Source organism: Peromyscus maniculatus, chromosome 8 (genome assembly GCF_049852395.1).
Source record: "Peromyscus maniculatus bairdii isolate BWxNUB_F1_BW_parent chromosome 8, HU_Pman_BW_mat_3.1, whole genome shotgun sequence".
Taxonomy (NCBI): domain Eukaryota; kingdom Metazoa; phylum Chordata; class Mammalia; order Rodentia; family Cricetidae; genus Peromyscus; species Peromyscus maniculatus.
In genome coordinates this window covers 10,484,190-10,511,465 of record NC_134859.1, presented here as the reverse complement: position 1 = coordinate 10,511,465, position 27,276 = coordinate 10,484,190, and the positions used below count along the sequence as shown (strand labels likewise).

General features: G+C 49.7%; 3 protein-coding genes across 24 annotated transcripts in view; 2 read left to right on the top strand and 1 right to left on the bottom strand.

The window, feature by feature from the left end:
* Positions 1 to 2,291, top strand: part of Mgrn1 (mahogunin ring finger 1) — a 53,819-nt gene extending 51,528 nt beyond the window's left edge. For all 8 annotated transcript variants that reach the window (XM_006984679.4, XM_006984680.4, XM_006984682.4 and 5 more), the window contains one exon: positions 876 to 2,291. In XM_006984679.4, coding sequence (XP_006984741.1) covers positions 876 to 988 — 113 coding nt within the window. In that variant the 3' untranslated portion in view covers positions 989 to 2,291. The remainder of the gene's footprint in view (positions 1 to 875) is intronic.
* A 145-nt stretch (positions 2,292 to 2,436) lies between these two features.
* Positions 2,437 to 4,931, top strand: Nudt16l1 (nudix hydrolase 16 like 1). Of its 3 annotated transcripts, none has more exons than XM_006984678.4 (3): positions 2,437 to 3,227; positions 3,309 to 3,569; positions 4,109 to 4,931. In XM_006984678.4, exons 1-3 carry the CDS (start codon positions 2,802 to 2,804, stop codon positions 4,328 to 4,330), a joined length of 909 nt encoding a protein of 302 aa, XP_006984740.3. In that variant the 5' UTR covers positions 2,437 to 2,801; the 3' UTR covers positions 4,331 to 4,931. The 3 variants fall into 3 exon arrangements, 2 of the variants coding, with proteins under 2 accessions (XP_006984740.3, XP_015858702.2); XR_001579246.3 differs by having other exon boundaries at positions 2,662 to 3,227; positions 3,309 to 3,686; positions 4,109 to 4,225; XM_016003216.3 differs by having other exon boundaries at positions 2,662 to 3,227; positions 3,309 to 3,645; positions 4,109 to 4,248.
* Positions 4,932 to 5,284: 353 nt separating this feature from the next.
* Positions 5,285 to 27,276, bottom strand: part of Anks3 (ankyrin repeat and sterile alpha motif domain containing 3) — a 23,336-nt gene continuing 1,344 nt past the window's right edge. The window contains exons 2-17 of one of the 13 annotated variants that reach the window (XM_016003196.3): positions 25,087 to 25,258; positions 22,171 to 22,369; positions 21,843 to 21,964; positions 19,422 to 19,503; positions 18,101 to 18,236; positions 13,485 to 13,640; positions 11,653 to 11,790; positions 11,128 to 11,237; positions 10,748 to 10,915; positions 9,487 to 9,611; positions 7,340 to 7,481; positions 6,821 to 6,993; positions 6,434 to 6,519; positions 6,021 to 6,104; positions 5,728 to 5,811; positions 5,285 to 5,637 (exon numbers count right to left, since the gene is read on the bottom strand). In XM_016003196.3, coding sequence (XP_015858682.2) covers positions 5,621 to 5,637; positions 5,728 to 5,811; positions 6,021 to 6,104; positions 6,434 to 6,519; positions 6,821 to 6,993; positions 7,340 to 7,481; positions 9,487 to 9,611; positions 10,748 to 10,915; positions 11,128 to 11,237; positions 11,653 to 11,790; positions 13,485 to 13,640; positions 18,101 to 18,236; positions 19,422 to 19,503; positions 21,843 to 21,964; positions 22,171 to 22,369; positions 25,087 to 25,256 — 1,992 coding nt within the window. In that variant the 5' untranslated portion in view covers positions 25,257 to 25,258 and the 3' untranslated portion in view covers positions 5,285 to 5,620. Of the gene's footprint in view, positions 5,638 to 5,727; positions 5,817 to 6,020; positions 6,105 to 6,409; positions 6,520 to 6,820; positions 6,994 to 7,339; positions 7,482 to 9,486; positions 9,612 to 10,747; positions 10,916 to 11,127; positions 11,238 to 11,652; positions 11,791 to 13,484; positions 13,641 to 18,100; positions 18,237 to 19,421; positions 19,504 to 21,842; positions 21,965 to 22,170; positions 22,370 to 22,848; positions 22,967 to 25,086; positions 25,259 to 27,276 lie in introns of those variants that run through there. The other 12 variants (XM_006984677.4, XM_076577929.1, XM_016003205.3 and 9 more) reach the window with 12 other exon arrangements.

The window sequence follows — 27,276 nt, the reverse complement described above, 5'->3', positions numbered from 1 at the left end:
CGGGGTTCCCCAGAAGGATGGCACGTGGCAGGTTCACACAGCCTGTCTGGGAAGTGCCCAGTTGGGGTCTAGGCTGCAGCTCTCTCCCATCAGCCAGGGAGCCAGGCCTGGTGTGGTTTCTTTGGTTTTGTTGGGGTTTGTGGTTTCCCAGGACTTGCTTGTCCCCCTGGAGCTGTGCTCCTGAAACAAATAGGCTGTTAGTTACAGCTTCTGTAGGAGGAAGGGGCAGCTGTGTTGGGATTTAGGTTGGACTTCAGTTAAAACTTAGGTCACAGCTGGGGACTGCACCATAAAGTTGGCTCTCGTGAAGCCACAGCTCTTAAAAAAAGAGGGTAGGACTGGTTTGTCTGTGTCACCGATGCTGCTGGGATGACACCACACAGCACCACAGAGCTGACATCTGGGACTAAGCAGAGTGGGCCTCTGGAAGACAGACGGGCTCGGGGGCCTCTTCTGCTCTGGTGGAGCTGCCTGCTCAGGTGACCCAAGTCCCACCTGCTCTGTTCCCATCTGCTCACTTTCCCTGTGCTAGAGTTGGCTGAACTCCAGCTAACCCACATGCAAAGCCCTTGGCCAGACTGTGCTGCTGAGGTCCAGGAATGGTAGTCCAGGGCAGGAGACTACCCAGGTATACTGTCCAGTGCTGAAGGGTGATCTGTCCCAGTATAGGTGACAGATGTAACTTATTGCCTAGGACGGAAGGGTCCCTAGCCTTCTGTGATGTCACATCTACTATTCCTGCCAGATGGCATGTACCTGGGTTACAAGGTAGAGGGTGCTAGGTGGTCCTGCCCTCGTGAGGCTCTGGGTTGTTGGGAACAGATATGTGACCAACAGCCCATCATGACCCCTCCTTCCTCTGCTCCCCCCTACAGGATGGTCCATCTCCATGGAGACGCCACACAGCCTTGGCACCACCAGCTCCCCCTGGCCTCTGCTGAGTGGCTCTAGTTCTGAGCCTGGAGCTACTGAGCTGACCCCACTCTGAGAGCCTGGCTCAGCCAGCAGCACAGAGCCCTCAGTATCCCCAGAATTGCCAGGAGGCTTCCCTGGAGCCCAGTGAGACCCTGGCCTCTCCTGTCTGCAAGCCTGATGTGGCCACTGGGCTTTGAGGGGCTATAGTGAACCTTGATCAAACTGCACAGTGGGTTGCCACCCCCACCCCCTCCTTTTCTATGGTCGATATATTTGTAAGTGGTACAAGATGAAGGACAGCTTTCTCCATGGGCCGGAGGCCCTAGAGGGGCTCCCCAACTGCCCAGGTTGATGCTCTAAGCACTTGGCAAACCAGCAGAAGAGAATCTACCCATGGAGTGAAGTTCTGGAAGGTGGGCAACCCAGGTTACGGTTGATGAAGGAAACGGTGCCTGTCTACCTGTCCCGTGTGTGTCCTCCAAGGCAGCCAGGCTGTCGCTGCTGCTGTCACCTTATGTATGTCCTGTCCATGGGTGACCCTCCCTGGAGCCTCCCTACTAGTGACCTCTGGCAGCTGGGGCAGCTGGGGCAGCTGGGGCAGCTGGGGGCAAGGCCTGGGTGGTGAGATTGTGTTAACAGCACAGCCATCTGCAGTGGTTGGTATCCAGTACCCCTCACAGGTCCTGTTTCACTCACTTCCTCACATGCCTCCAAGATGGAGATGTCACGCTTGCAGGGCGCCACTGCCACTGCCCACCACCTGCCAGGGAAGAGCCTGAGCAGCTCCCATAGCAAACCCGTTGGCAGTTACATGTCCTTTTGCGTTTCTCATTGGTTTATTGTCTAAGACTCCTGTCATAGCCCACCTAGGAGCAGGGTCCCAGTGATACTTAGCCTCTAAGGCAAAGGGCCCATGGGTGGCCCCAGGGCAGAGGTGCCTAGGCAGTGCAGCTACCCTGGTAGGCGGGTATGGAGCTGCCCTGCCACTCACCCAGGTGACAACCTGTAGTAATGCATGGAGCCCCCTTTTAGGCTCAGGCTCTTGCTTGAGCTCTGGCTCTGCCTCTGCTCCTTTTTAGCAGTGGCTGGCCTGGACTCCGGTAAGCCAGTGAGCAGAGCCCTGTCTGAACATCCATCAGCCCTCTCCTGCTGAACGCACACATATGCACACACATCAGCATGTGCATGCCCACCCCTCACCTGCCAAAACCCTGGCCTCTGGCCGTGGTACTGGTGCCAGTACTTTGAAAGATGGGATACAGACTACAGACTCTCATGTCTCAGATTCACATGTGCTATCATTTGATGTACTCTGATTGGCTAGTTTTTTGTTTGTTTTTACTGTATATTTATAGTAATAAAATCATGCAGCAATATTCTGCGTGTGCCTTTGTTCTGGCACAGCACCGTGGGCAGACAGTTGTTCCTTGATGTAGTGGCAGGACACTGAGTGGCTTCTGGTAGCTCCTGACAGATTTTGGTGTCGCCTTCATCTGCTTGTGTGAGAGGGGCAGCGAGTACCCCCCTCCAAACACAGGCAAAGGTTCATTGCTATTTGTTTTGTTGTTTGCTCTGTCTGGAGTGAAGCCGGACTTGAAATTTAGCTCACTTCTCCTGAGCAATTGGTGGATTTCAGCCTCCAGGTGGGCAGATTGTCCCAGTTCTTAACGTCCACCCCAGCTCTTCTGATGTCTGCTGAGCACTAGCCACGTGCCAGAGGAGGGCAAAGGGAGTCACTTAGACGCTTAAAGGCGTGGTTTCACAGGGCGCCACAAGCTCGGGGTGGAGGCTCAGGGGAAAATCTGCACTCTAAGAGATGAGGTGGATATTGAAACTTGCAGCTGTCCTCTCAGGGATGTCCAGGCCTCGGAGATTGGCACATCTTAATGCTCAGTGTACCTCCCTCTGGTGACCTGGCTTCCACGCGGTGTTTCTTGGGAATTGTAGTTTTCTCGTCTGAGGGTGAGGTCTCCTGTGCAGCTTGGAGGGTGGCGAACTCCACCCTCTCGCCAGGGGCTCCCGTCTGCTCTGTGTTCAGCCCCAGGCTTTCAGGATTGGTGGGGGCGGGCCCATGCACGTGGATGCACGCGGATTGGGCCTGTGTGTCGTGGGCGGGGTCGCGCATGCTCATTTGGGCGGTGGGCCTGGAGCGTATCAAGATGTCGACCACGACGGTTCCGGAGCTGAAGCAGATCAGCCGGGAGGAAGCAATGCGCTTGGGGCCCGGCTGGAGCCACTCGTGCCACGCCATGTTGTATGCCGCTAACCCCGGGCAGCTCTTCGGTCGTATTCCCATGCGATTCTCAGTGCTGGTGAGGAACTGGGTGGGCGAACGGGTGGACAGACTCGGGACGCCCTGTGGACCCCGCGTCCTGATCTGGCTTGCTTTGCAGATGCAGATGCGCTTCGACGGGCTGCTGGGCTTCCCTGGGGGGTTTGTGGACCGGCGCTTCTGGTCGCTGGAGGATGGCTTGAACCGGGTGCTGGGCCTGGGCCTGGGCGGCCTGCGCCTCACCGAAGCCGACTACCTGAGCTCACACCTGACTGAGGGTCCACAACGCGTGGTGGCACATCTGTATGCACGGCAGCTGACACTGGAGCAGCTGCATGCTGTGGAGATCAGCGCTGTGCACTCACGGGACCACGGCCTGGAGGTGGGACCACCGCCTGGGGCCCGCCCCCATTCCCACTCCTGAGGTTTGGCTCTGGCACCACAGAAGGCACCGATGGGTAACAAGTGCCCCTCAGGGTCCCCACCCTGGCCACGCTGGGTAGGAAGAGACTTGGGATCTGGGTCCGGGGTTGTTTACATTTGCCTTGCTGCCTGCCATTGTCAATCCTGGGAGTGGGGCATGGGATCACTGGGAAGAAGGGATGGTCAGGGCCCGCTTGGGAAATTGAGGACAGACCAAAAAGGCTAGGTTGTAGGGTTTGGGTTGTCTCCTGAGAGGTAATGTGGAAGCTTTCGGGATCTGTGGATTCTCTGGCCTAAGGGGTTTGGAGTGAGACCAGGGATGGTGGGTGGTGGCAGACAGGGTAGGGAGTGCATAGGCTTTACCGCTACTCGGATTGCCTGGCCAGACCCTGCCTGGTCTCCCCATCTCTTTGGCAAACTGGTGGTGGACAGGCTTTTCTGCCAGGTCCTACCTCTCTAAGGAGAGCCCAGCCCCACCCCATGCCCTCTGTCCCACAGGTGCTGGGCCTGGTACGTGTCCCGCTGTACACACAGAAGGATCGAGTAGGAGGCTTTCCTAACTTCCTGAGCAATGCCTTCGTCAGCACTGCCAAGTACCAGCTCCTGTTTGCCCTTAAGGTACTCAACATGATGCCTTCGGAAAAGCTGGCTGAGGCCTTGGCCTCAGCCACAGAGAAACAGAAGAAGGCCCTAGAAAAGCTGCTCCCGGCCTCATCCTGAGGAGGTTCCTGTGGGGGTTCTTGCCCTCCCTTGGCCGTCTTTGCCCACAGGCCCAGGAATTCCCGAGAAGCGTGCCTTCTAGTGTGTTTGGTTTTGCTCCCCTTCTGACTGCAAGGGACAAGCCGGCAGCTGTTCATCTTTACTGTCCCAAGCCGTCCCTGGGACCTCGCTACCCTCTCAGGTTGTTCAGTGGGGTGGCCTGGCCTGGCTTTTTAAGCTGAGGATGTTCTCAACCATCCTAAGGCTCAGACTGTCCTGTGTGAGTCTGTTCATGATGGGTGGAGGCCCAGCTAGAGCCCACTTTTCCAAGGTAACAACCACTTGGTTGGTACATGGCTCCTGGACTGGTCAGAGGTTTCATTCAATGGAGGTGACCCTTGGTAGATCACTCTCCCTTAGCCCAGAACCTGATCCAGCTTGCCATAGGCTGTTGTTCATTTGGGTTGTTGTTGGATTTCTGTTAAGAGTTTTCTTTCTTGGTGTGTGAACTGTGGGTTGGTTGCAGAGTGGCTGTGCCCCACATGGCTTGGTTCCCCAGGAGGGCTTTGGCTCAACTCTGGAATTGAGGAAGCAGGAAGACAATAAAGCCATTCCTCTGGTACTCGTGTTTGCTTCTGGGTGGCATGGCCACATCTTTCTTTGAGGTGTGTGGAGCCTCTGAGCACTGAGGATAACCAGTCTGGCTGGTAGCTTGAGTTCAGCCCTTGTCGTGGTGGCCTAGATGGAAGCACCCCGCAGGACAGGATGTCACTGCTGGCCGACTTACAGACTGTCCAGAACCACTGCTACACTAGAAAATTCCCACAGCTCAGGAAAAGCTGTCTGCCAGCCCCACTTTAGGCTTGGAACAGTCACCAAGCAGGGGAAGAGATCAGAAGCGACTATAGATGGGTTACTAGGGTCTGTTGGTGACAGCCAGGGTTACATGTCATATGATCAGAAATGAGCCTCCACCAACTTGCAAGTAATTTTATTTTCCAACAAACAACATTTTCTAAGTACCCCAGACCTCACCTTTAAGACCAGACAAACCTCAGTGTGGCACCTGCATGTGCGGGGACACACTCTTTTCACACAGTCTTGTCTAGGCCAGAGCTGCCCACCCACTTATCCGGGTGCCGGGCCTTTCATCCCGCCTCAGGGCTGGCCCAAGCTGCCCTGCCAAGGACTGAAGTCCTGTCCTCCTGTCCACAAGCTGCTCCCTGGGCTGGCTTTCCATCCCCTGGGCTGCTGCAGCCATCTGCTCACTGCCCTGTCTTGCATGGCACATGTAACTTCAGGGTGGATCCATCACCCAACGTCAGAATCTGAAGAAAAGAAAATTTTAAAAAACCTGGTAAGAAGGGACAGGAAGGTTAGGTGGTCCAGGGTGCCCATGGGCATGTGGGTACTCTCACCATCCCTCCTGGCTACGGTTCCCGCCATTTCTTCCCATTCAGCGTCTGTAGCTTCTCCAGGCTCTGTGTTACAGAGCATAGTGCCTGCCCTAAGGATAGGGCCAATTAGTGTTCTGTGTCAAGTCTCAGCAGCAGGGAGAAGGGAAACTCAGGGCACTAGGAATAGGTGGCCCTGGGGTCAGACTACCCACGGGTCTGAGCTGACTGGGTATGGCCAGCTCTCAGCCTCAGTCCTCAGAAGAGGGTCTGGGAAACGGTGAGATTAAAGCCCTGCTGCCTTCCTGGAGACTTACCCATTTCATGGACACAGTCTTCCAGGGCCCCTGACAGCTCAGGGAGACTCAAGGCCTGCAGGGGAATAGGCCAGCCTTTGGAATCTGTGGTACAAAAGGGCAAGTTGGCCATAGGTATATCCTCACTCCCTGCTGATGCATGAGTGACCACCCCAGGCAGGGATGTGCCCAGCTACAAGGTTTAACAACTGCCACTGAAGGCGCAGGCCTGGGTAGAGCTCAACCTTGGGGGCCCCAGCCACCCAACTCCACTGGAGGCCTTCAAGACAGTGGAGTCAGCCACCAACAAGCCCTCCCACTTGCCCTAAGTGCGACAGTGCATCTCTTCTCACAAGTGGGCTTGTTCTAGGGTTGCCACTGTACCAGCCAGGCACCCCTGGCCTAGTCCAAAGCCAGGCTACTGCTCTTCTCACCTGCTGAGAGAAAGGGTGGCCTCAGGGTAGCTTCGCTGGGGGACTGGTCCTGCCTTACTCGAGCTGACAGCTCAGCCTGACAGGCCCTGCCGGACATATGACTAAGTTTAGTGTGGAAGAGGCCCTGCTGCCAACCTCTACCCAGACAGGACAACGAAAACCACCTCAGCCCTGTGGTCAGCCCTGGAAGCCCCACACCGGTCGGTCTTGCTGATCCCCAGCCTGCTTTTAGTCAAGCCTGCGTCTGTACTGTTGGGGACGGAGCCCCAGGAAAGTTAGGTGCAGGCACTAAGGTTTCCTTCCCCCCACTAACCACCTGCTTAGAGGATTAGGAAGGGACAATGACAAGTGTGGGGGCTGACCACCTGAGTGTGTGAGCCCACTTACCGCAGCTGGTCCAGGACAAGGGCAGCATCCTTGGCCAGGGTCTGGGCCTCCTGCAGCTGGGCATAGATGTCCTTTCGGGCACTCTCCTGTTCCAGGAGGCAGCTCTCTACTACAGCCCGCAATTCCTGCTCTTGGGACACCTGGCCACGGAGAGCCTCTGCCTCCTCACAGCACTGCAGGCAAATACCAGGCTAGAGGGCCTAAGCCAGGGGGCTGGGGGCCAAGACCCAACGCTTGCTGATCCCCCAGAGGGCGGCCAAGTCGGTTAGGATGCCTGTCTGCTTCTCTGCAGCCCATTCTAGGAACTGCTCCTTTGGCTCCATCCTACAGATTCGAGGTTCTGCGTGGGCTACTTGCTCTTCCCTCCTACATTCCTTTGACTTTTGACTGTTCCATCCGCCCCCTCAAGTTTCCTGTCTCTAGTCCCCTGTTGACACTATCTCCTCTGCTATAAAAGTGTAACTCTGTAGCTGTATCCTGCCTCCTGTGTCCACAGCCCGCCTGGACCTCTCCACTCACTTTGTGCAGCTGGATGGCGAGCTCCTGCATCTCAGCCTCTAGCCGGTCAGCATAGGCCAGCTCCAGTGCATCACTAGGAGGGCGGGCACTACTGTGCCAGCGGGCAATGGCAGAGGTCATCTTCCTTTTAGGCCCAAACAACCTGAAGGAATGAATCAGAAGGTGAACGTCAGCTTCTGTCATGTGCGTGGACCTTGGTACAAACCTGCCACCACGGCCAGTTGCTAGGGAATACCTAACTCTGAAGGAAGGAGGTTGCAGAAGATCCTGGGGCTGAGGACAGAAACAAGAGTGTCCAAAAAGCCTCCACCATCACTGGCTCCAGGCTTGGACAACTATGTCTGTGCTCTTAAGGGAGATCTCCAGGAATCTCTCCTCTCCAAGACAAATGCACTGGCAGAATCTGTATGGGCCACCTGGCAGCCTGGAGGTCACTGCAGGCTTTGACTGTGAGTACAGCGAGCTTAGTCTAAGCTCAGCTCTGGCAGCACCCACCCAGACCCAGCATGCAAGAAGCAGGGTAGGCAAGGCAGACCCTGTTCTCCCCGTAGCAAGCATGGAATACAAGTATAGTGGATTCAAGTATAGTGGTTACTGAGGGCCACTGCCATCAGCCACACTCACTCACTCTAGCTGAAAAGATGAGGTAGGGGATGAGCAGTAGGTCTAAGGGGCAGCGCCTTTCTCCACTCTCCTGTGTAGGAGCCAGACAATAACAACTAGGACATGAAAAGCACCTGCATGCTAGAACATTGTGCACTTGGAAGGTGGGTACAAGAGTTCAGGATCACCCTTGACTACATAAAAGCGGCTTGTCTCAAAGTAACTACAGATGGGTGGAAAGTTAGCGTCGTGACATGTGCCTAGGGAAAGGTGCAAGCTCTGAGGGACCTATAGGCTTCAACTTCTAGCTAGTCCTCTGCACAGAGGCAGCCAACAACAAGTTCAAAACAAAACCAAACCTGCAAATCCCAGGGAGAGGGGAGGTCCTGACTTTGATGCTTACTAAATATCCATTTCCAGTAATAAAAGACAGGTAGAGTATGGTTCGTTTAGAGGAAAACCAACCACAGAAGTTCCAAGAAAGCTCTGCAGCAGATCTGCTAGACAAAGGCCTTGAAACACCATCTTAAAGATAATCAAAGACCTAAAAGACGGTGTGGAAACACTCAATACAAAATGGAAATACAACAGAGAAAAATGTAAACATAAGCAAAGAAGAATGGTAACTGAAGTAAAGCCTAAACAGGCAGGTGCAGCCCAAGGCAGGCAAAGGAGGGACCAGCAAACTGGAGCACAGTGGATGAGACTGAAATCCACAAGGACAGCTTGAGACCACGTGGGGCCAGGTCTCTCCTGTGAGTACCTCAGGGAGGCAGAGGGGCAAAGAATGGTCTGAAGAGCTAGCAGCTGGAAACTTCCACAACTGATGAAAGACATGAACATCTGTGAATGAGCTTCACAGATGATGGATACCAGGACACACAGCCAAACTAAAGACATACAGAATACTGGAGCAAAAAAAAGCAGCCTGTTCCATGCAGGGATCCTCAGTAAAAGTACCTAGATATTCAAAACTCTGGAAGGCTGAGGCAGCCAGAGTGCCAAAGCAAACAGCTGTCACCAAGAAACCTTTACCTGGCAAAACTGTCCTTCCACAGTGCAGGAGAGTTTCAGACATTCCCAGATAGGCAAACACTGAGGAAGCCCTGCGTCACCTGCTGCACCAGAGCCACCTAGAGGAGAGCACTTCAAGTGTGAGAGTCACCTCTGAGGAGTTACAGCCAAGACAAACTACAGTTTTGTACATGGAATGTTTGGGACAAAAGACATATTGCATGGTTTGGACTTTATATTAAAAGATTTTATATACAAGCGTTTAAGAAAGAAGAAACCTGTGCTATAAAATACTAACTCTAGAAACTGTGACAGGAAAAAACTAAAAACCACCCAAAAGTGAACTGACAAAAACAGAGTCCAAAGGTCCAGCACACAGCAGGCAAAGCCATCTTGGAGCTATGTGGGCACAAAGGCCAACTTGGAAGAAAGCCTCTTGTCTAGACAGGCTGCTCATCCTACCTGCTGGAGGACAGGCTGGAAGGATGGCTGAGATGATTGGGGGTGGGGGACGGCACTAGGGGACTCACGTGATGCCAATTTCCTTCAGGTCACTCTCGGTGAGGGTCAGGAAGATACGAAGGTCCACATCCTGCTCCTCAAACACTTGCAGGTACTTCAGACACCCAATCTGCTCCAGCAGTGTGGCAAGGTCCTGAGGGGAAGAGACAACTGGGAGGCCTGGGGCCAGGAAGGGAGAACTGGTCTCTTCCCAATTCCGACCCCAAGCCTGACTAGAGCCCCTACACTGCCCTCTTCAGGGTTAGTGCCTCCACAGAGGAGAATGAGTGCTGATCCAGCTAAAGGCTGAAGAATTCAGGAGGGGCTCAGGACTCCGGGCTATTCTGCCTCCTGGTCTTAAGGTCTGTGTCCAGAGACATCCGATCCCCTCAGAAAGGCCCTACTCAGCCCCTTACACTGCTGAACTTGGGGCCAGTTTGATCCCATGTCTGAGTGGCCATCCTTGTGCTTATCCTGATTCCACCTAGCACTCAGCACTACTTCCAAAACACCATGTGAGGAGGTGCTTGGTGATGGCGCGAGCTTTTCATTTTTCAGACTAGATGGCTACTGACAGCCCAGGCTGCCTGCTGGCCCTGCCGTGTCAGCTACTGCTGAGCTCAACTGCTTGGCCTCTCAACTAGCTTTCAACACCAGAATGTCCAGTTTCCATTTCTGCCCATGCTTGGTTGCTTAGGGTGGAGAAAAAAAGTTCCAAGGTTGCTCCACTTTTCTCTCCTCAGAGAAACAGCCTTAAGACCCCAGCACAGTGGTAACATGCCTGTCCAACTGAGAGGTGTACTAAGACCTAAGGAAAGGCCTAAAGGCAGAAGCCGGCCCAGTTTACAAGCTGTTGGGGAGCAGCAGAGCTAGGACTTAGGCCTATGTGTGTCCCACCCTGAGCTGCTCATCTCTGACCACAGAGGATGCTCCACCAGGGTGGTCTGCAGTGAGGGTATGGCTGCATTTCTGCTAAGTACATACCACAGGCCATTACTTTGTCCCCAGCTCACGAGCATCCTCTTACTGTCTCCCTAAGTTGGGAGGCCCAGAGAGCAGGACAGCAAGGGAACAGACAAGCCCTGCTCCTAGAAAGAAAAGGACACCAACCCCACAGCTGGCCTGCCGCCCAGGAATCTGAGCCTTGTGGGGAGAACCCAGTACCCTCTTCTTTCGAAAGTGCCTGGCCTGTCATACACAGTAAATGACCCAACACCCCACCTCCACCCTGCAGTCATAGAAGTGCCACCTCTCTAAGCAAGCAGCCATCGGGTTCTCAAACGGTCTCACCTGAGGTCCTGAGTAGGAGGACTTCTCAGCTTGGGGTTCAGATCCTGGGGTGCATGCAGTCCCTGTGCTGGAAGGCCACTGACTATCACTGTTGCTGTAACGACTCTTACTCTTCAAATAACTCTTGGTTTGTTTGCGAACCGAGCTTTTGCGGGTATGATCAGAATCCTGCAGTGAAAGGGTGTGTTGGAGCAGCCCTTGCCTGGCTGTAAAACTCCAGCCCCCTTTACTCAGGCAGGGGTAGGATGTGAAATCTATCCTGACTTACCTGCAGCCTGGACCCCCACACTCTAGTTAGGAGTCCTCTAGGCATGGTGTAGCCACATTAAATATTCACCATCTCCTACAACACCAAGGGAGGAAGGAGGAAGGACCTTTACCTCATTGCTTTCTATGGAGGCTTCACTGCTGAGCCCCTGGGCTCTTGCCAGGCCATCGCTGCTGCTGCTCCTCCACACAGGTCCAAGACTGGCACAGAAAGTGGGTTCCTCTGGGAACAGAAAACACCTGATGACAGTCTCACCAGTGAAGCTGCTTGTGTTCTATTAGCACAGCTCAGCACTGCTGGTCTGGCCTGGCTGCCTGTCACAGCCCCACACTGTAGGGTGGGCAGAGCTTCTATTTTTTAATTGTGTGTTCTTAAATCTCACGCACGTACAACAGAGCTTGTCAGGAAGCAGGAACTTGGTAAAGCACTGCCAGGTCATAGCACACACCTCCTGCTGGAAAGATTTCCAGGAAGCCCATGGACAGACCCTGTGAGTACAGAATGCTTCCTTGGCCTGTGGGAACCCTGGATTGGGATGCTTGCCCTCACCTGCCCATGGCCAACTCTGGCTTACCTCACAAGAACTGGGGCCTTCTCTATCTCCTCTATGGGAACCCAACAGGATGGGGGTGCATACCCCGGCTGCTGCTGCTGCTGCTCTCCACATCCCGCTCATTAATGGGGGAGGTGACATCTCGGTAGCAGAGGCCCTCAACTTCCAGGGTGTTCTCATCACTGCTGGTGAAGGTCACATATCCCCGTGGAGGAACTTGCTCTGTGTACAGAATGGGTATGTGACCCCTCAGACATGAGTAAAGACATCACCCCTCTAAGGGCTCCTGGGGTGAGGGAGCCCCATAGCTACCACTTCTCCTTGTACGGTAACTTGGTCATGCTCCAAGAGAAATTATTTTGCACATCACAGAAAATGAGCTTGGTGCAGCCAAGGCTAGCACCCAGAGCAAGGCCAGTCCCCATTAGCACCTGTCACTGCTTTTCTAAGGGCAGAAGCAGACAGTTGTTGTGGAATATTCCTTTACACTGTGTGAAGATATTTCACTGTGATTGGTTTGATAAAAAGCTAAACAGCCAATAGTTAGGCAGGATTTTCGAGACAGAGAGAAGGCTGGAAAGAAGGGTTGAATCGTGAGGAGCTGCCAGCCAGACACAGAGGAAGCAGGAAAGCAACATGGGCAGAGTAAAGGTAATAAGGTCATGAGGCAGAGTAATTAATAGAAATAGGTTAATTTATAAGAGCTAGTTAGGAACAAGCCTAAGCTATCAGCCATGTAGTGGTATTTGCTCCGCCCGTGACTTTGGGCTATACAGCCGAAGGAGGCGGTGCTTCCTGCCATTGTACATGACCTCTTAAAAGGAAAGGAACCCTTCTGCTTCCTGCTTCCTGGTGTGATCAAATTGCCAGGAGGGTTCACTCCCAGTCAGATCAGAGGACTACTTCAGCTGTTTACTCAGTTCTGTATTCATGAGTGTATTTTCTCAATTTATCCTAATAAATTTCCCTAATACTCCTTAATCAGATGCCTGTGGATTTCTTGCATTAAGAAGTCTCTGTGTGGTTATTTGGGAGCTGGCAGGTGGTGCAGAAAAATCTTCCTACAGACAGTAGAAGGCTGGATCTACAGACTTCTCAACTGAAAGGTTAACTGGGCACTTTTAGTAAAAAACCCCAAACTAACATGCATATCCCCATATGTCTTGTAACTCGGGATTTCTCTCTCTCTCTCTCTCTCTCTCTCTCTCTCTCTCTCTCATAGTACTAGGGATGGAACCTGAGGCCTTATGTGCTAGATAAGTACTGTTCCTGAGCTCCAACCCCCGCCAAAGAAAGACCTGCCTGAACAGGGAGAAAGAGACTCTGACCTAGAAAGGGACAATACAGAGTCATAGAATCCCTGAATGTAGCTGCCATAGAAAGCAAAGAGATGGGATGTGGCCCCATGGTGAGGGCATCCCTAGCATTCCCAGGCCTTGGGCTTCCATTCTGCAAACAACAAACTCCAAATCCACCATGCATGACAGACAGCACACACCTGTAATCCAACACTCAGGAGGCAGAGACAGGAGGATGGCAAGTCCAAAACCAGCCCAGGCTATTGGGTGAAATCCAGAAGGGAAGAGAAAGAAAAGGAAGTAGAAGCAAAGAAATAGAACCCACATTTGCAGTCCCAGCTACTCTGGATCAGAATGTGGGCAGAGCCAGAACAGTGAACTAAAATCCTTATACATTACAGTTGCTATGCAGATGGGACATCCACCAAAAAGGGAATCCACAAAATGAAACCAAGTGTCAGGAGTTAGCAGTGACTCCTGGAGCCTGTCCCTGGGTCAGTTCTGAGCCTCACGCCTGTAGTACCCAATCCTATTGTAGCCTGAGGCCAGGGGCCCATGTTCAGGGCAGTCCTGGGATATGATACCAAGGAGCTTTGGGAACTGTGGCTCTCATCTCACCATAGTTGGTCTGGATCTTGCCGCCAAGTCCAATAGCTGTGATCCTGGCCAGGGCACGTGGGCCCTCGTGGATGCTGAGGCCCTTCTTTCGACAGGGCCTCTGGCGCTGAGGAACAGGCCAGGACTCGTCTGATGAGCTCAGATCTTCATATTTTTCTGTAAGTCAGACATGAAAATTAAGAGTTGGTTCAATGATGAGCTCTTTTGCCAACACTAAACTCTAATGGAATATGTCTGTGTGTGCTTTTGAGACAGTGACTCACTATGTAGGCTCAGGCTGGCCTTGAACTTGCTGAAATACACACACACACACACACACACACACACACACACACACACACACACACAACTAAAGAAAATCTTACGAGAATATTAAACTGAGTATGGTAGCATTACACATAACCTCAGTATTAGGGACATAGAGCAGGAAGATTGCAAGCAAGATCAAGGACAGCCTGAGCCTACATAGAAGGGTTTCTCTGTGTGGCCCTGGCTGTCCTGGAACTCCCTCTAAGACCAGGCTGGCCTTGAACTCACAGAGATTCGACTGCCTCGGACTCCCGAGTGCTGGGATTAAAGGTGTGTGCTACACACCTGGCTCTATCTATTGCTCCTGCAGGGTACTTATACAGCTCTTGCAGAGGACCCAAGTTCAACTCCCAGGCCCCACAATAGCAGCTCACAAATACCTGTAATTCTAGCTCTAAGGGAGCTAAGGCCCTCTTTTGGCCTCCTTGTGCACCTGTCTCAAAAACAAACAAATAACAGCCCCACCCTCCCCCCAAAAAATAGATACTCTTAAGTGCTGCTGAGCCATCTCTCCAGCCAAACAGCTTAACAGTATTATATTCAGAAAAGAGTGTGTTGGGCTGGGCATGGTGGTACACACATACCCTTAATCTAAGCACCTGGGAGACAGATCCTGTCTCAAAAAGAAAACAAAGTTCACCAGGACTATACTTGGAACCATCACAAACCATTGGGCCACTGCTCTACAATGGCGAGCTGAAACCTTCATTAGTTCTTACTCTTTACCTAGCTTCAAGAAATGCTTCTTGTGGGGCTGGAGAGATGGCTCAGTGGTTAAGAGCACTGACTGTTCATCCAGAGGACCCGGGTTCAATTCCCAGCACCCCCATGGCATCTTACAACTGTCTGTAACTCTGGTTCTGGGTGATCTGACACCTTCACACCAATGCACATAAAAATAAAAGTGAAATAAGTTATTAAAAAAAAAAAAAAAAAAAAAAAAGAAATGCTTCTTGTAAGCCTGTTTATAATAAAAAATCTTTATGTTGAAGAGATAAATAAGCTGGTGGCTTCATAAAAAAATTGTTAGTCACAACCTGTTAAATAAACAAGTTCATATTTCCAATCTAAATGACTTCTAAGGAAGTAAATGACATCCGTTTGCTATTTATAAAGCCTTTCAAAACTCTGCCACCCAGCTTTGCCAGCTCAGCATGCCCACAGCCTTCACTATGTTAGAACTTTCAAAATGGGTCAAATAGTGATGTGTGTGTGCGCATGCGCACAAATTTTTGTGGGCATGTGTATGCAGGCTTAAGGATACCCAGAGAGGCCAGTAGGAGGCACTGGGTCTCCTGGAGTTCCAGAGGTTTCTGAGCCACCAGATGTGCGTGCACTTTGGGAACCAAGTTCCAGTCCTCTATAGTCGAGCCATTCTCAAGGCTCCCAGAAATTACAGGAAATGCAAGGAAAACTGAAATACAATCAACAGATGAGAGAACACAGTTCCTTTTCCCACACATGGAGTATTTAAAATCACTGACTAGTAGGTGACAAAGAAGGCATCGGTAGGTTCCATAAAGTGCAAAGAGTAATAACTCTCTAGGCAGATAAGTTAGAATAAAATTGAATAGGATAAAATCAGACATTAACCAATTTAAAAAGGACTTTCAATCTAAAAATTTTAAAAACTACCAAAAATATAGCAAAATCTCTATTAAACAACTTTTAAGTGAAAGGAAAAATACAAATAAAAACTACAGATTTCCTTGAGAATAATAATTATATTCTAAACTCCTGCCAATATGGCCAGTAGGAAATGAAAGGTAAACAGTGAAAAAGAAATAAGCTGGCTAGGGAGATGGCTCACTGGGCAAAGTGGTTGCTAGTCAAGAATGACGACCTGGGTTCAAATCCTGCCTCAAAGAATAGCAGAATCTTCTTCTTCTTCTTCTTTTTTTTTTTGTGGCACTCCCCAGGCTGTATCAAGAGGAAGCCACTAGTGGTCAGAAACTCACAGAAGTGGACCGTGAAAGCAAGCTTTGTACTTTCTATGAGATGCGCATGCCCACAGAAGTAGCTGCTGATGCTCTGGGTGAAGAATGGAGGGTTATATGGTCTGGATCAGTTCTGGGAATGACAGACAAGGCTTCCCCATGAAGCAAGGTGCTTTGACCCATAGCACAGTGCGCCTGCTGCTGAACGAGGGGCGTTCCTGTTACAGACCAAGGAGAACTGGAGAAAGGAAGCTTGAGTTTATTAGGGGATGTACTGTGGAAGCCAATCTGAGCATTCAACTTGGTTACTGTTGAGAGAGAGAGAGAGAGAGAGAGAGAGAGAGAGAGAGAGAGAGAGAGAGAGAGAGAGAGAGAGAGAGAGAGAGAGAGAGAGAGAGAGAGAGAGAGAGAGAGAGAGAGAGAGAGAGAGAGAGAGAGAGAGAAGGATTACTGGCCTGACAGATGGCACTATGCTTTGTGAGATGGGGCCCAAAGAGCTAGCAGAATCCGAAAACTTTTCAGTCCCTCTAACAATGATGTCTGCCACTTTTTTGTCAGAAAGCCCTTAAACAAAGAAGGTAAGAGGCCCAGGACCAGAGCACCTGAGATTCAGTGTCTTGTTCCTGCATATGTCTCACAGCTCCATTGCAGATGTACTGCTCTGAACATGTACACTATGAAAAATGAGGAGGCTTCACAATATGCTAAATTTTTGGTCAAGAGAATGAAAGAAGCCAAAGAAAAATGCCAGGAACAGACTGACAGATACAGACTGTCCTGAGAGCTTCTACTTCTAACCACGAGTCCAGTCAATAATAAATTAGACCCTGAAAAATAACTAAAGAAAAAGGAATGCCAGGTGGTGGTGGCGCACACCTTTAATCCCAGCACTCGGGAGGCAGAGGCAGGTGGATCTTTGTGAGTTCGAGGCCAGCCTGGTCTACAGAGCGAATTGCAGGAAAGGCGCAAAGCTACACAGAGAAACCCTGTCTCAAAAAAAACAAAACAACAACAACAAACAAACAAACAAACAAAGAACAGTCAAGATGATAAATATTTCAGAATAAACTTAGTTACAGACAAAAAATATATTAGGAAAAATTTAAGCCTCCCTAAAAAACCACAAAGTATACTAAAAACAAAACACAGCCTGTTTTCTTAGATGGGACAAACTGACACCATAAAAACAGTAAATTCAGATTTCCTATAGTATAGTCTCTTTGACATCTGCTAATTGATTTTTTTGTTTGTTTGTTTTTGTTTTTCAAGACAGGGTTTCTCTGTGTAGCTTTGCACCTTTCCTGCAATTCGCTCTGTAGACCAGGCTGGCCTCGAACTCACAAAGATCCACCTGCCTCTGCCTCCCGAGTGCTGGGATTAAAGGTGTGCGCCACCACCGTCTGGCACTAGTTGATTTTTTGAGACCAGGTCTGTGTTGCCCACCTGGTTTTAAACTTGCATCTCCCTACCTTTGCCTCTCATCCAAAATCCTGGGATTACAGAGCAGTGGTGGCACACGCCTTTAATCCCAGCACTCAGGAGGCAGAGGATCTCTGTGAGTTTGAGACCAGCCTGGTCTACAGAGCGAGTTCTAGGACAGCCAAGGCTACACAGTGAGACCCTATCTTGAAAAACAAAACAAAACAAAAAGGCCTCAGGTCAAACTGTGGTTTGGGTGAATGGATACAGAGACCACCAGATTCTAACTCTAGGGAGATTCTAACCCTAATAAGATAGAAATTCAATGTGTGATAAAGATGCTGTATCTAACCCCCATGTCAATCATGCTGAATGATGCTGGCACAACTGTGTGGCCATTTGGAAAAGAGAATTGGTTCCAGACTTCACACCACAAAAGAGAAACAGCTATCAGTGGGTCAGACATCTAAATGTAAAAAATTAAAACATACAAATGCTAGGAGGGACATGACCATCATGACCAGTGGGGCCCTGAGAAAAACTTGTTATGATTCAACATCCAGAGACAATAAAGGATGCCTGATTTTATAAAGGTAAAGCACACACACAGCACAAGATTGTCAAAACCAAGAACTAAAAGCCAGAGGAGCCTCTCTGGGGGACATGCCTCCTCCCCTTATCCTTAGGCTATACAGCCTGTGCTGTGTGTGGTCTCTGTTGGCAGGGACTGCTGTCAATGGTATAAAGTCTGCTTCTCTCTGGCCCTAGGCCTTGGACCTCAACATCCTCAGCTCCACAGTGGAACTGGTAAGAAGAGAAAGCCTCAGGGTGGGGCTGGTAGAGCGCAACCTAAGCAAAGCAGGGATCCAGAGAGGGGCTCCCCTTTCTCCTAGTATCCCGAATGCTCAGGGCAGCCCTGACTCCATCAGGATACAGAGGCAAATCAGGTACCTGGGCTCCGGTAAAGGCTCTTAGGCAGTGCAGGCGAGTGAGTGTCCATCAAGGCCACTATCTTCATGTGACCATACTGCCTGGCCAGCATCCGGGCCGTGGCTCCACTGTGGTCTCTTATGTCTACTTTGACTCCCTAAGAAGGTTCAGGAAAGAAGAGTCAGAAACTCCTCATCAAATCCCCCAGCGCAGTGGACTGCCGGCTAGGAGGAATGAGAAAACAGAGTAGGTTTATGATCACTTCCTCTGGTTTGAGATACCACAGGGGTAGGAGGGGGGGGGGGGGGCTCTTAGGAAGACTCTTGCTGTGGACACTGGGTAAAAGTTCTATGTGGACACAGGTTCTCCGTTCTCTTGGGTACACACCTGGGAAAACAGGAATGCTATGGTGATTCTAGATTTATCTACTGGAGGAATTACCAGACTGCCTCCTGAGAAGCTATGCCACTTGGAAGTCCTCTGAGGTTCCCAGTGGCCACTGTCACTAACACCTCCCTTTGTGCTACCCCAGTCATGCAGCTTAGCTGGCACAGACCTATAATCCAGCTACTCAGAAGGCTGAAGCAGGAAAATCAGAAATTCATAGTCCTCTTGGGCTAAAGAGTGAGTTCAAAGCCAGTTTGGACAACTTGGTAAGATCCTGTTGTCTCAAAAGAAACATTTAAAAAGGGCTGAGGCCCTAACTCAGTGACAGACAGCTTGCATAGCATGTGCAAGTCAGTCAGGTCTTACTCTCCTGCACCAGGATTGAAAAGTTCCCAAAACTGCTAAAACCTGTCTTCAGCCGGACAGTGGTGGTGGTGGTGGTGGTGGTGCACGCCTTTCATCCCAATACTCCGGAAACAGAGGCAGACAGATCTCTGTGAGTTCAAGGCCAGCCTGGTTTACAAAGTGAGTTCCAAGACAACCAAGGCTACACAGAGAAACCCTGTCTCAAAAAACTAAAAAACAAGACAAAACAAACAAGAAAACAAAGACGTGTCTTCAAAATCATTATAAATACAGAAATGTGTTTATTTTTACTCATCACTGTACATTTTTCAATGAAAATGTACCACCTAAGGGGTAGCAAGACAGATCAGTGGGTAAAGGCATCTGCCACCAAGCCTAAGACCTGAGTTCAATTCCCAGAATCTATTTTATAGAAGGGGAAAAGAGACTCCCACAAATGTCCTCTATTCCATAGGTATATGTGTGTGTACACAAATATGTGCTGACTACGAAGGTTTCCATGTAAAAGAAACCCCAGTTAGAGTTTATAGTTTCATCAATGATTCCCATTTGCTGTGACTAAATTACAAGGTAATAAAAAGTTATTTACATGATTCAGAAAATACTGCACAATTATCTCATGGCCAGAGGCAGCTGCTTCCATCAAAGGAGTGAATCCATATACAGGTTCCCTGCAAGATGAGATCAGACAGACAGTTAGTGGAGAGGAGTGAGACAATGAGCCAACTCTCCTACCAAAAACAACCAAGCAAAGCCCCGGACAGGCAGAGCGGTGGGTGCAGGCTCAAGCCTAGGCTCTCATGCACTTAGAACCGCTGGGGTGTTGGGATTAGGGAGGCAGTTCAGTTGGTAAAGTGCTTGCCACATAAGCATCAGGAACTGAGCTTGATCCCCAGCACCAGGTAAGAAGGTCGGTGTGGTTGTATGTGCTTGTAATCATAGGGCTGAGAGGAAAAACAAGCAGATCCCAGGCCAGGCAGCTAGTTCAAACTGTGAGCCCTAAGTCCTAGTAAGAGACCCTGTCTCAATTAGAAAAGGTGGATGATTCACAACAAATACCATTTCTAGCTCTTGCACACACACCTACCCCCAACACTCGCCCCAACAACTACACACAGATAAACTAATGAGCTGCGATGGGAACAGACAATAAGACTACATGAGCTTTACTAACTCCCTCTGGCTCATTAACAGTCCCAAGGACCAAGCTCTCCCATCTTCCTTCCCTCAAGGCCATTCCTACCTCATTCTAAATCCACACTTTAATCCCACTACAAAAGCAGCTATTGCCAAGCCTGGTGGAACTTGCCCTTAATCCTAGCACACAGAAGGTAAAGGCCGGTGGATCTCAGTGAGGCCAGCCTGGTCTACCTAGTGAGTTCCAGGACATCCAAGGCTACCTAAGAAGACCCTCTCTCAAAAACCTAAGTAAGCAAACAAACATTAAAGCAGCTGCTGTTCACTTCTCACAGATGCTAATGTCTCCTCCAACCTCCCCAAGTCTCATCTTTTGAGTCATCAGTCCATGAATTATTATTTCTGATAAGCCCATACACTAACAATCCTGTCTGTTTTCTGTCTTTTGAGAACACTGTTCTCAAAAAGCCCCTTTATTGTTCCTCATTCCCTGCTGGACCAGAAGCCAGGAGTCACACTAAACCTGGCTCTCAACCACTGTAAGACACATACTCTTCACATCTTAATATCGCTCAAGTCAGAATAGAACTTAAAGTCATTTTAAGATATTGAATTTAGCCGGGTGGTGATGGTGCATGCCTTTAGTCCCAGCACTTGGGAGGCAGAGGCAGGCGGATCTCTGTGAGTTCAAGGCCAGCCTGGTCTCCAAAGCAAGTTCCAAGAAAGGCACAAAGATACACAGAGAAACCCTGTCTCAAAAAGCCAAAAAAAAAAAAAAAAAGATATTGAATTTTAATTAGTAGCTTTTTTTTCTTCCTTAGAGTCACTCAGAATTAATTATATCTTCCAATGGGCACCAAGAGCCAGCCAGAGTTGCCATGCCAACATCAGGTGGGGGCTCAGTTGGTACTTGCTGTGAAGGGGTTCTTACATAATATGTGTCAGACCACAGTAAAACCATCTTATGAGAAGAAGGATGGAAACTGGTGAGATGTTGGGTGGGTAGAAGCACTTGCCATGTAAGCCTGACAACTGTAAAAGTAGGATCAAGTCCTGCAAGTGTCTGCAATCCCAGCACACCAACAGGAAGTGTGTGACACAGAAGGTCACAGGCCAGCTAGCCTGGGGTACCTAGCTTGTCTCCAACAAGGTAGAAAGGCAAGGACTGAGACTTGAAGGTTGTCTGACTTCTAAACACGTGCCATGACACACATGTATCTGCACCCTGAACCATGAGCAGGTGTTCACTCTCTCTCATCGTGGTAAAGAAAGAAAGAAAGAAAGAAAGAAAGGAGGGAGGGAGGGAGGGAGGGAGGGAGGGAGGGAGGGAGGGAGGGAGGGAAAGAAAAGAAAGAAAGAGAGAGAGAGAGAGAAAGAAAGAAAGAAAGAAAGAAAGAAAGAAAGAAAGAAAGAAAGAAAGAAAGAAAGAAAGAAAGAAAGAAAGGCAAGTAGATGGGTTGGTTGGTCATGGTGGGACTGGGTATGACTCAGTGACAGGATGCCTGCTTAGCAAGTATGAGGTCCAGAGTTTTGTTTCCATTAACACACACACACACACCCCTTATGATTGTTTTTAAAGCCTCATCTCCATGATGATAATCAAAAAGACAAGAAAGAAAAAGAAATTAGCATCTAATGTACATCATCCAAATACCACTTTTTAATGCTCTGACATGAGCCTTGCTAACTTCAGTTTTGAGATAAAACAAGGCTCGGGGCCCAGGGATGCACTGATGACTGACAGATATGCACGAAGTCCCATGGACTATCCATTCCCCTCCTTCTCTTACCTCTTAGACTGGGGCAGGATGACCCTGCCTCCTTGCCTATGGTTAGACAAAACCCAGCACACTCCTGAGACCACAATAATCACCTCACGTTGGCATTGGCTCCACTGTCCAGGAGGAACTTGACCATCTGCTGGTGGCCGGCACTGGTGCAGTGGAAGAGTGCAGTCCAGCCCTGGATGTCCTTCATTTCAAGCTCTGCACCTTGCTTCAAGAGAATAGGATGTGGATTATGCCCCATGTCTCCAGGAAAGGTGAGCAGGTGGGTGGGTAGGAGGCGCCCACCAGGCCTTCAGCTGAAAGAATCTTAAGTGATTACATGTGCACACTGTGGCCCGCAGCGCTTCATGTCCTTCCTGTCAGGGCAGCCAGGGAGCCCCTGGGTTTCTGGGCCTATGCCCACTTGTAGCTCACCTGGAGCAGAAAGTAGGCGATGCTCTCGTTGCCACAGCTGGAGGCCAGCATCAGTGGAGTCTGCCCTTCCGGGGTCGGCACATTCACACTCACCCCTGCCTCGAGCAGCAGGTGGACAATGGTATCGTGTCCAATGTAGGAGGCATACATCAGCGGGGTCCAACCACCACCGTTCTTCTTATTCAAATCTAACTCTCTCCTAAACAAATGCAAGATATGCTAGATATTCTCAGCATCCCACATGTGGGCTTCATCAGAGCCAGGTGCCAGGCCTGGTAGGACAAGCTGACCTTCCAGAAAGCAGTAATCACCTGCCCCGGGGCATTCCCAGGTAGGGAGAAGGCAGGCGGGTGTTTCCATCCTCTGCCTTAAACTCTTGCAGAGTTAATCTTGATTTGTCAACTTGACAGGACCTGAAATTGACTAAGAGATAACCCTCTGGGCAGGTCTGAGGAATTTTCTAGACTGGGTGGGTTAATTGATGTGGGAAGAGCCACCCTAAATATAAGAAACATCATTCCATGGGCTGTGCTAACAGACTAAATAAAAAAGAGAAAGAGCAGAGCACTAACATCCATCTCTCCCTGATGCAATGTGACCAGCTGCCCTACTCTTCTGTTACCATGCCTCCCCGCCATGATGGACTGTACCCTCAAACCAAGTTAAAATCAACTCGACCTCCCCAAGCTGCTTTTGTCAGTATTTGTCACAGGAACAAGAAAGGTGACTCTGTGGTGTGGTGATACACACTTTTATTCGCAGCACTTGGTGGGTAAAGGCAGGTGGATCTCTGGGAGTTCAAGACAAGCCTGGTCTACAAAGTGAGTCCCAGGCCAGTCAGGGCTATATAATGAAACTCCCATCTAAAAAAAAACAAACAGCCGGGCGGTGGTGGCGCACGCCTTTAATCCCAGCACTCGGGAGGCAGAGCCAGGCGGATCTCTGTGAGTTCGAGGCCAGCCTGGGCTACCAAGTGAGTTCCAGGAAAGGTGCAAAGCTACACAGAGAAACCCTGTCTCGAAAAACCAAAAAATAAAAAAAATAAAAAAATAAAAAAAAAATAAAATAAAATAAAATAAAAAAAAACAAACAAACAGAAACAAAAAGAAAAGTGACTAATATAACTATCTCTATTTTAATACTTTCATCTTTCCTACCATCTTCTGGCAAGGCCAACAACTCTCCATTTTTGTACCTACAGCAATATCGACCATGCTCAAGTTAGGAGTTAGGCAAGGTCTGGTCATTCCTTACAGTTACCATATCTGGGGAGTAGCTAGTTGTTGGCATACAGGTTAGGACTAGGTAGCTGGCCAAACACCCTACAACACAAAGGACCCACCACAGACAAGACTAGCTGCCTAGTTTATCAGTATAAGCGAGGCTGAGACACCCTAAACAGCAGCCACCAAATCAATAACCAATATCCCAGGAGAAGAGAAAGGAATTGAGGATAACGAACACCACTGTCAGACCTCTCCTTTGCCACCTCACCCTACAGAAAAATCTGTCACCAGAGTATCCTATTTTCCTTACTGCTTTCCACTATAATTATGGAAATGCACTTTCACTCAGGGAGGCAGAGGGGAGGGGCTCTCAGACTTGGGGATGGGCGTCCCATTCTAGAATAACACCCACTACCTACTCCAAAGAAGGTACAGTTAATGCCGCCCTCTGCCTTGCCCTTCATAGTGTCACCTCCAGTGGTGGCTGACAAGTGATAATCTGTTGTATGATCAGTACCTCTTGTGGGATCCATACTGAGCTAAGTCAGGCAGCTACTTCCCACACACTAGCAACTCCTGCTGCCTCTGGTATATGCCATCTGGCCATTCCAGAATGGCCTGAAGCCCTCCTTGCCTGCAGAGTTACACGTAGATACTTCTGAAGTCACTAGAATGACTTGGCATCCAGCGCTGTCTCCACAAAGGGAGTAGTGGCAAGTGCTAAGCTAACACTTCCCTTCAGCCTGTTCTCTGAGACCTCTGATTTCCCTCAGCCCCAGCCTGGACTTCCATGAGCAAGCCTGCATCTCAACTGGCCCCCAACTCCAATGAGGGCACAGAGCTCTTCCTAGTCTCTTCTTTGGGCTGCTATGTTTTTGTTTTTTTTTTTTTTTAAACAGGACACTCAATATGCAAGAACCCAAGACTCCAAAGATTAATGGCAGGATTCTTGGTGATCCTATGAGGACATGTACTGACTACACACCTAGCTACCCATTTCTGAGGCCATTAAGTAAAGGAGTCCTAGACTGAGAGCTCTCATACTCTACTGGCCAAGGGTGATGGATGACTCTGACTTGAAACCAGAGAGCTAGGGCTTTATGAGGCTTTGCTCTGCTCATCAGGAATTGAGAAGGCACAGAGAGGTCTGGGAGACATCATCTCACCAAGGTACCCCAGGAGCACTCAAGGCAAACTAAGTATAAAGTGTGGTGGAGCACAAGGAAGGGAAGGGTCCTACAGAACCTTCAGACCACATAGACTGAGACACAGGCTCTGGGACTAAACACTCCGATGCAGGTTGGTAAAGCTGGCAGGTAGGCAGTGAGGACAGAAGGCCGGCCTCTCACCTCTGTACCAGAGGGGACAAGAGCTGGGGGAACCACAACAAACCTGTGGTCAAAGGCCCAGAGTGCTGGCTTTCCATCCCTGTTTTTGTTTTCTCTGGTTAAGTAAACTATAAACTCGTGTCCATAACATAGACCACAAGGTTAAGTTTTAAGCATGTTTTTCCTCCTCAGAATCAAGTCCTTTTTTCTGAGTCCAACATGAGCCATCAACGGCATCTTGACAATCAGATGAGCCTAATCCATATGTATTAAGGGGCTTGAGCTCTGCACGACCCCAGCCTGTGGGAACTGAGATGCTAATTAAAATGTGAGGTGAAGGGATGCTCCCCAAGACCTCTTACCGCTGCACACATTCCTTCACCACCTCATACTGGCCAATGGAGGCAGCTGTGTGAAGATCCAAGGGGACATCCAGCTCCTCTCGGCTGACCTGTGCACCAAGCCCATACCACATGGACAAGCTGCAGTTCAGGAGCTCCGGCTCGCTGGCTTCATCGCTGAGCTCAGACATGGCTGCAGAGGGAGGCCCAGGGGTTAGTTCTTCCTCCCTGGATGTTCCAAGGATGAAATACTCCTACTAACGGCAGACTATCATCTCATTCCTAAGAAAATAAAGCCACCAAGGCTGACTTAGCTTTCTTCCAACAGCAGCGCCACCACAGGGCCACCAGACAGAAGATGGGAGCATCTGCTTCACACCACAGGCTCCAGCCAGGTTTTGCAGGAGCCTGGTAACCTCTCCACTGATAGTAAAACAGTGCAAGCTGAGTTGTTTAGCACTACTGGCTGAATTTGGGTGTGCAGCAAAATTGAGCTCTGTGTCTAGCATCTCCAGCCCCCAGTTCCTCGCTAATGGACACAGATGTTGTAAAGGGCTGCTGCTACAAATACATGGGGCTAGGTGTAGTGGCATACCCCTGTAATCTCAGCACTGGCAAGGAGCAACAGAGGCAGGAGGATTATGAATTTAAGGGCAGCCTGGAGTACATAAGTTTAAGGCCAGCTTGGCTACATAGAGATCCTCTCTCAGTGAAACTAAGAGTGGGGCCCAGAAAAATGGCCCAGGTGTTAAGAACACGTATTGCTCTTACAGGACCCAAGTCTAGTTCCCTGACCCTATCTATGTCCAGTGGCTTACAACCTCCTGGAACTCCAGTGTCAGGGGATCCAAGAGCTCCTTCTGGTTTCCTTGAGGATCTGCATTCATGTGTGCACACACCACCCCCCAGATACATGCATACATATAATTTTAAGTCTTTTAAAACAAACCAGGGCTGGACATGGCTTAGCAGTTAAGAGCATACACTGCTCTTACAGAGAACCTGAGTTCAATTCCCAGCTTACAACTGCCTCTAATTCTAACTCCAGGGGATCCAACACTCATATGCACATGCCCTACACACACACACACACACACACACACACACACACACACACACACACATACACACACAAACAAACAAAAACAAACAACAAAAAAAAAACAACCCACATACATACACACATAATTTAAAACAAAAATAAAATTTTAAAGTTAAAAAAATGTAAGGACTAGAGATGCAGTGGTTAGACTTCATATCCACAAACCAACCACATGGAAGGCTATGCATGGAGATGTCCAACTAAATTATGACACTTGGGAGACGGAGACAGGATTGTGAGTTTAAGACCAACCTGGGATACATAGCAAGCACTTCTAAAAGAAGAAAAAAAGAAAGCAGAAAGAGGAAGAGGAGGAGAGGAAGAAAAAGTAGGACAAGAAAGGGGAGGAGGAAGAAAGCCCCAGTACAGACTATAGACTGTGATCCCTGATGTTCAGCAAATGTTACCTGACTGGGAATCTACTTATGCAACCCTTTAAGTAGGAAAGATGGACCACGAGGGTAACAAGTGTGTGAGTCCTTTATCCTGAGGAATCCTACTCAAACCAAAGTCAAGCCATTAACTTCCTAGTAGATTCCCAAGTCTGGGGCCACATGCTAGTACAGAAAAGGGGGAGAAGAGTTCTGGGATACAGCTCAGTTGGCAGAGCACTTGCCCACTGCAGAAGGCCTTTAGTCCTGAATCTAATCCCCAGCATGGCAGCAAAGGGCTGGGGGAAATGGGAGAAGATATAATGGCAGTTTACAGTGAACAGGACCCCGGTTTCCTGTTCTACTCTCCCCTGTGGAAATGGCCACTGTTTTGTTTTGAGATAAGTTCCCACTGTGTAGCACAGACTGGTTTGGAACTCAATTTGTAGACCAGGCTGGACCTGAACTCACAAAGATACATCTGTCTTTGCTGAGATTAAAAGCATGTGCCATCATACTCAGCTAAATGGCCACTGGTACTAATGATCCTTGGGGGCCACCTCAGTGTCCCCAAACCACCACAAGTGGCAGAATCCCTCCAGGACCATGTCATGGTGTCCTGGCAAGGTTACTACTCTCAGAGGTTGGCACTGGTCCCAACCTCACCCAACCGAGTTGAGAGCAGCACAAGAGCACGTTGGAGAGACCTGGGGGTCAGGACCACTGCAGGGGAGGACA

Coding starts and splice junctions, on each gene's coding strand:
- Nudt16l1 (XM_006984678.4), top strand. CDS start 2,802: ATGCTCAGTGTACCTCCCTCTGGTGACCTGGCTTCCACGCGGTGTTTC. Junction 3,228..3,308: donor CCATGCGATTCTCAGTGCTG/GTGAGGAACTGG, acceptor CTTGCTTTGCAG/ATGCAGATGCGCTTCGACGG. Junction 3,570..4,108: donor CACGGGACCACGGCCTGGAG/GTGGGACCACCG, acceptor TCTGTCCCACAG/GTGCTGGGCCTGGTACGTGT.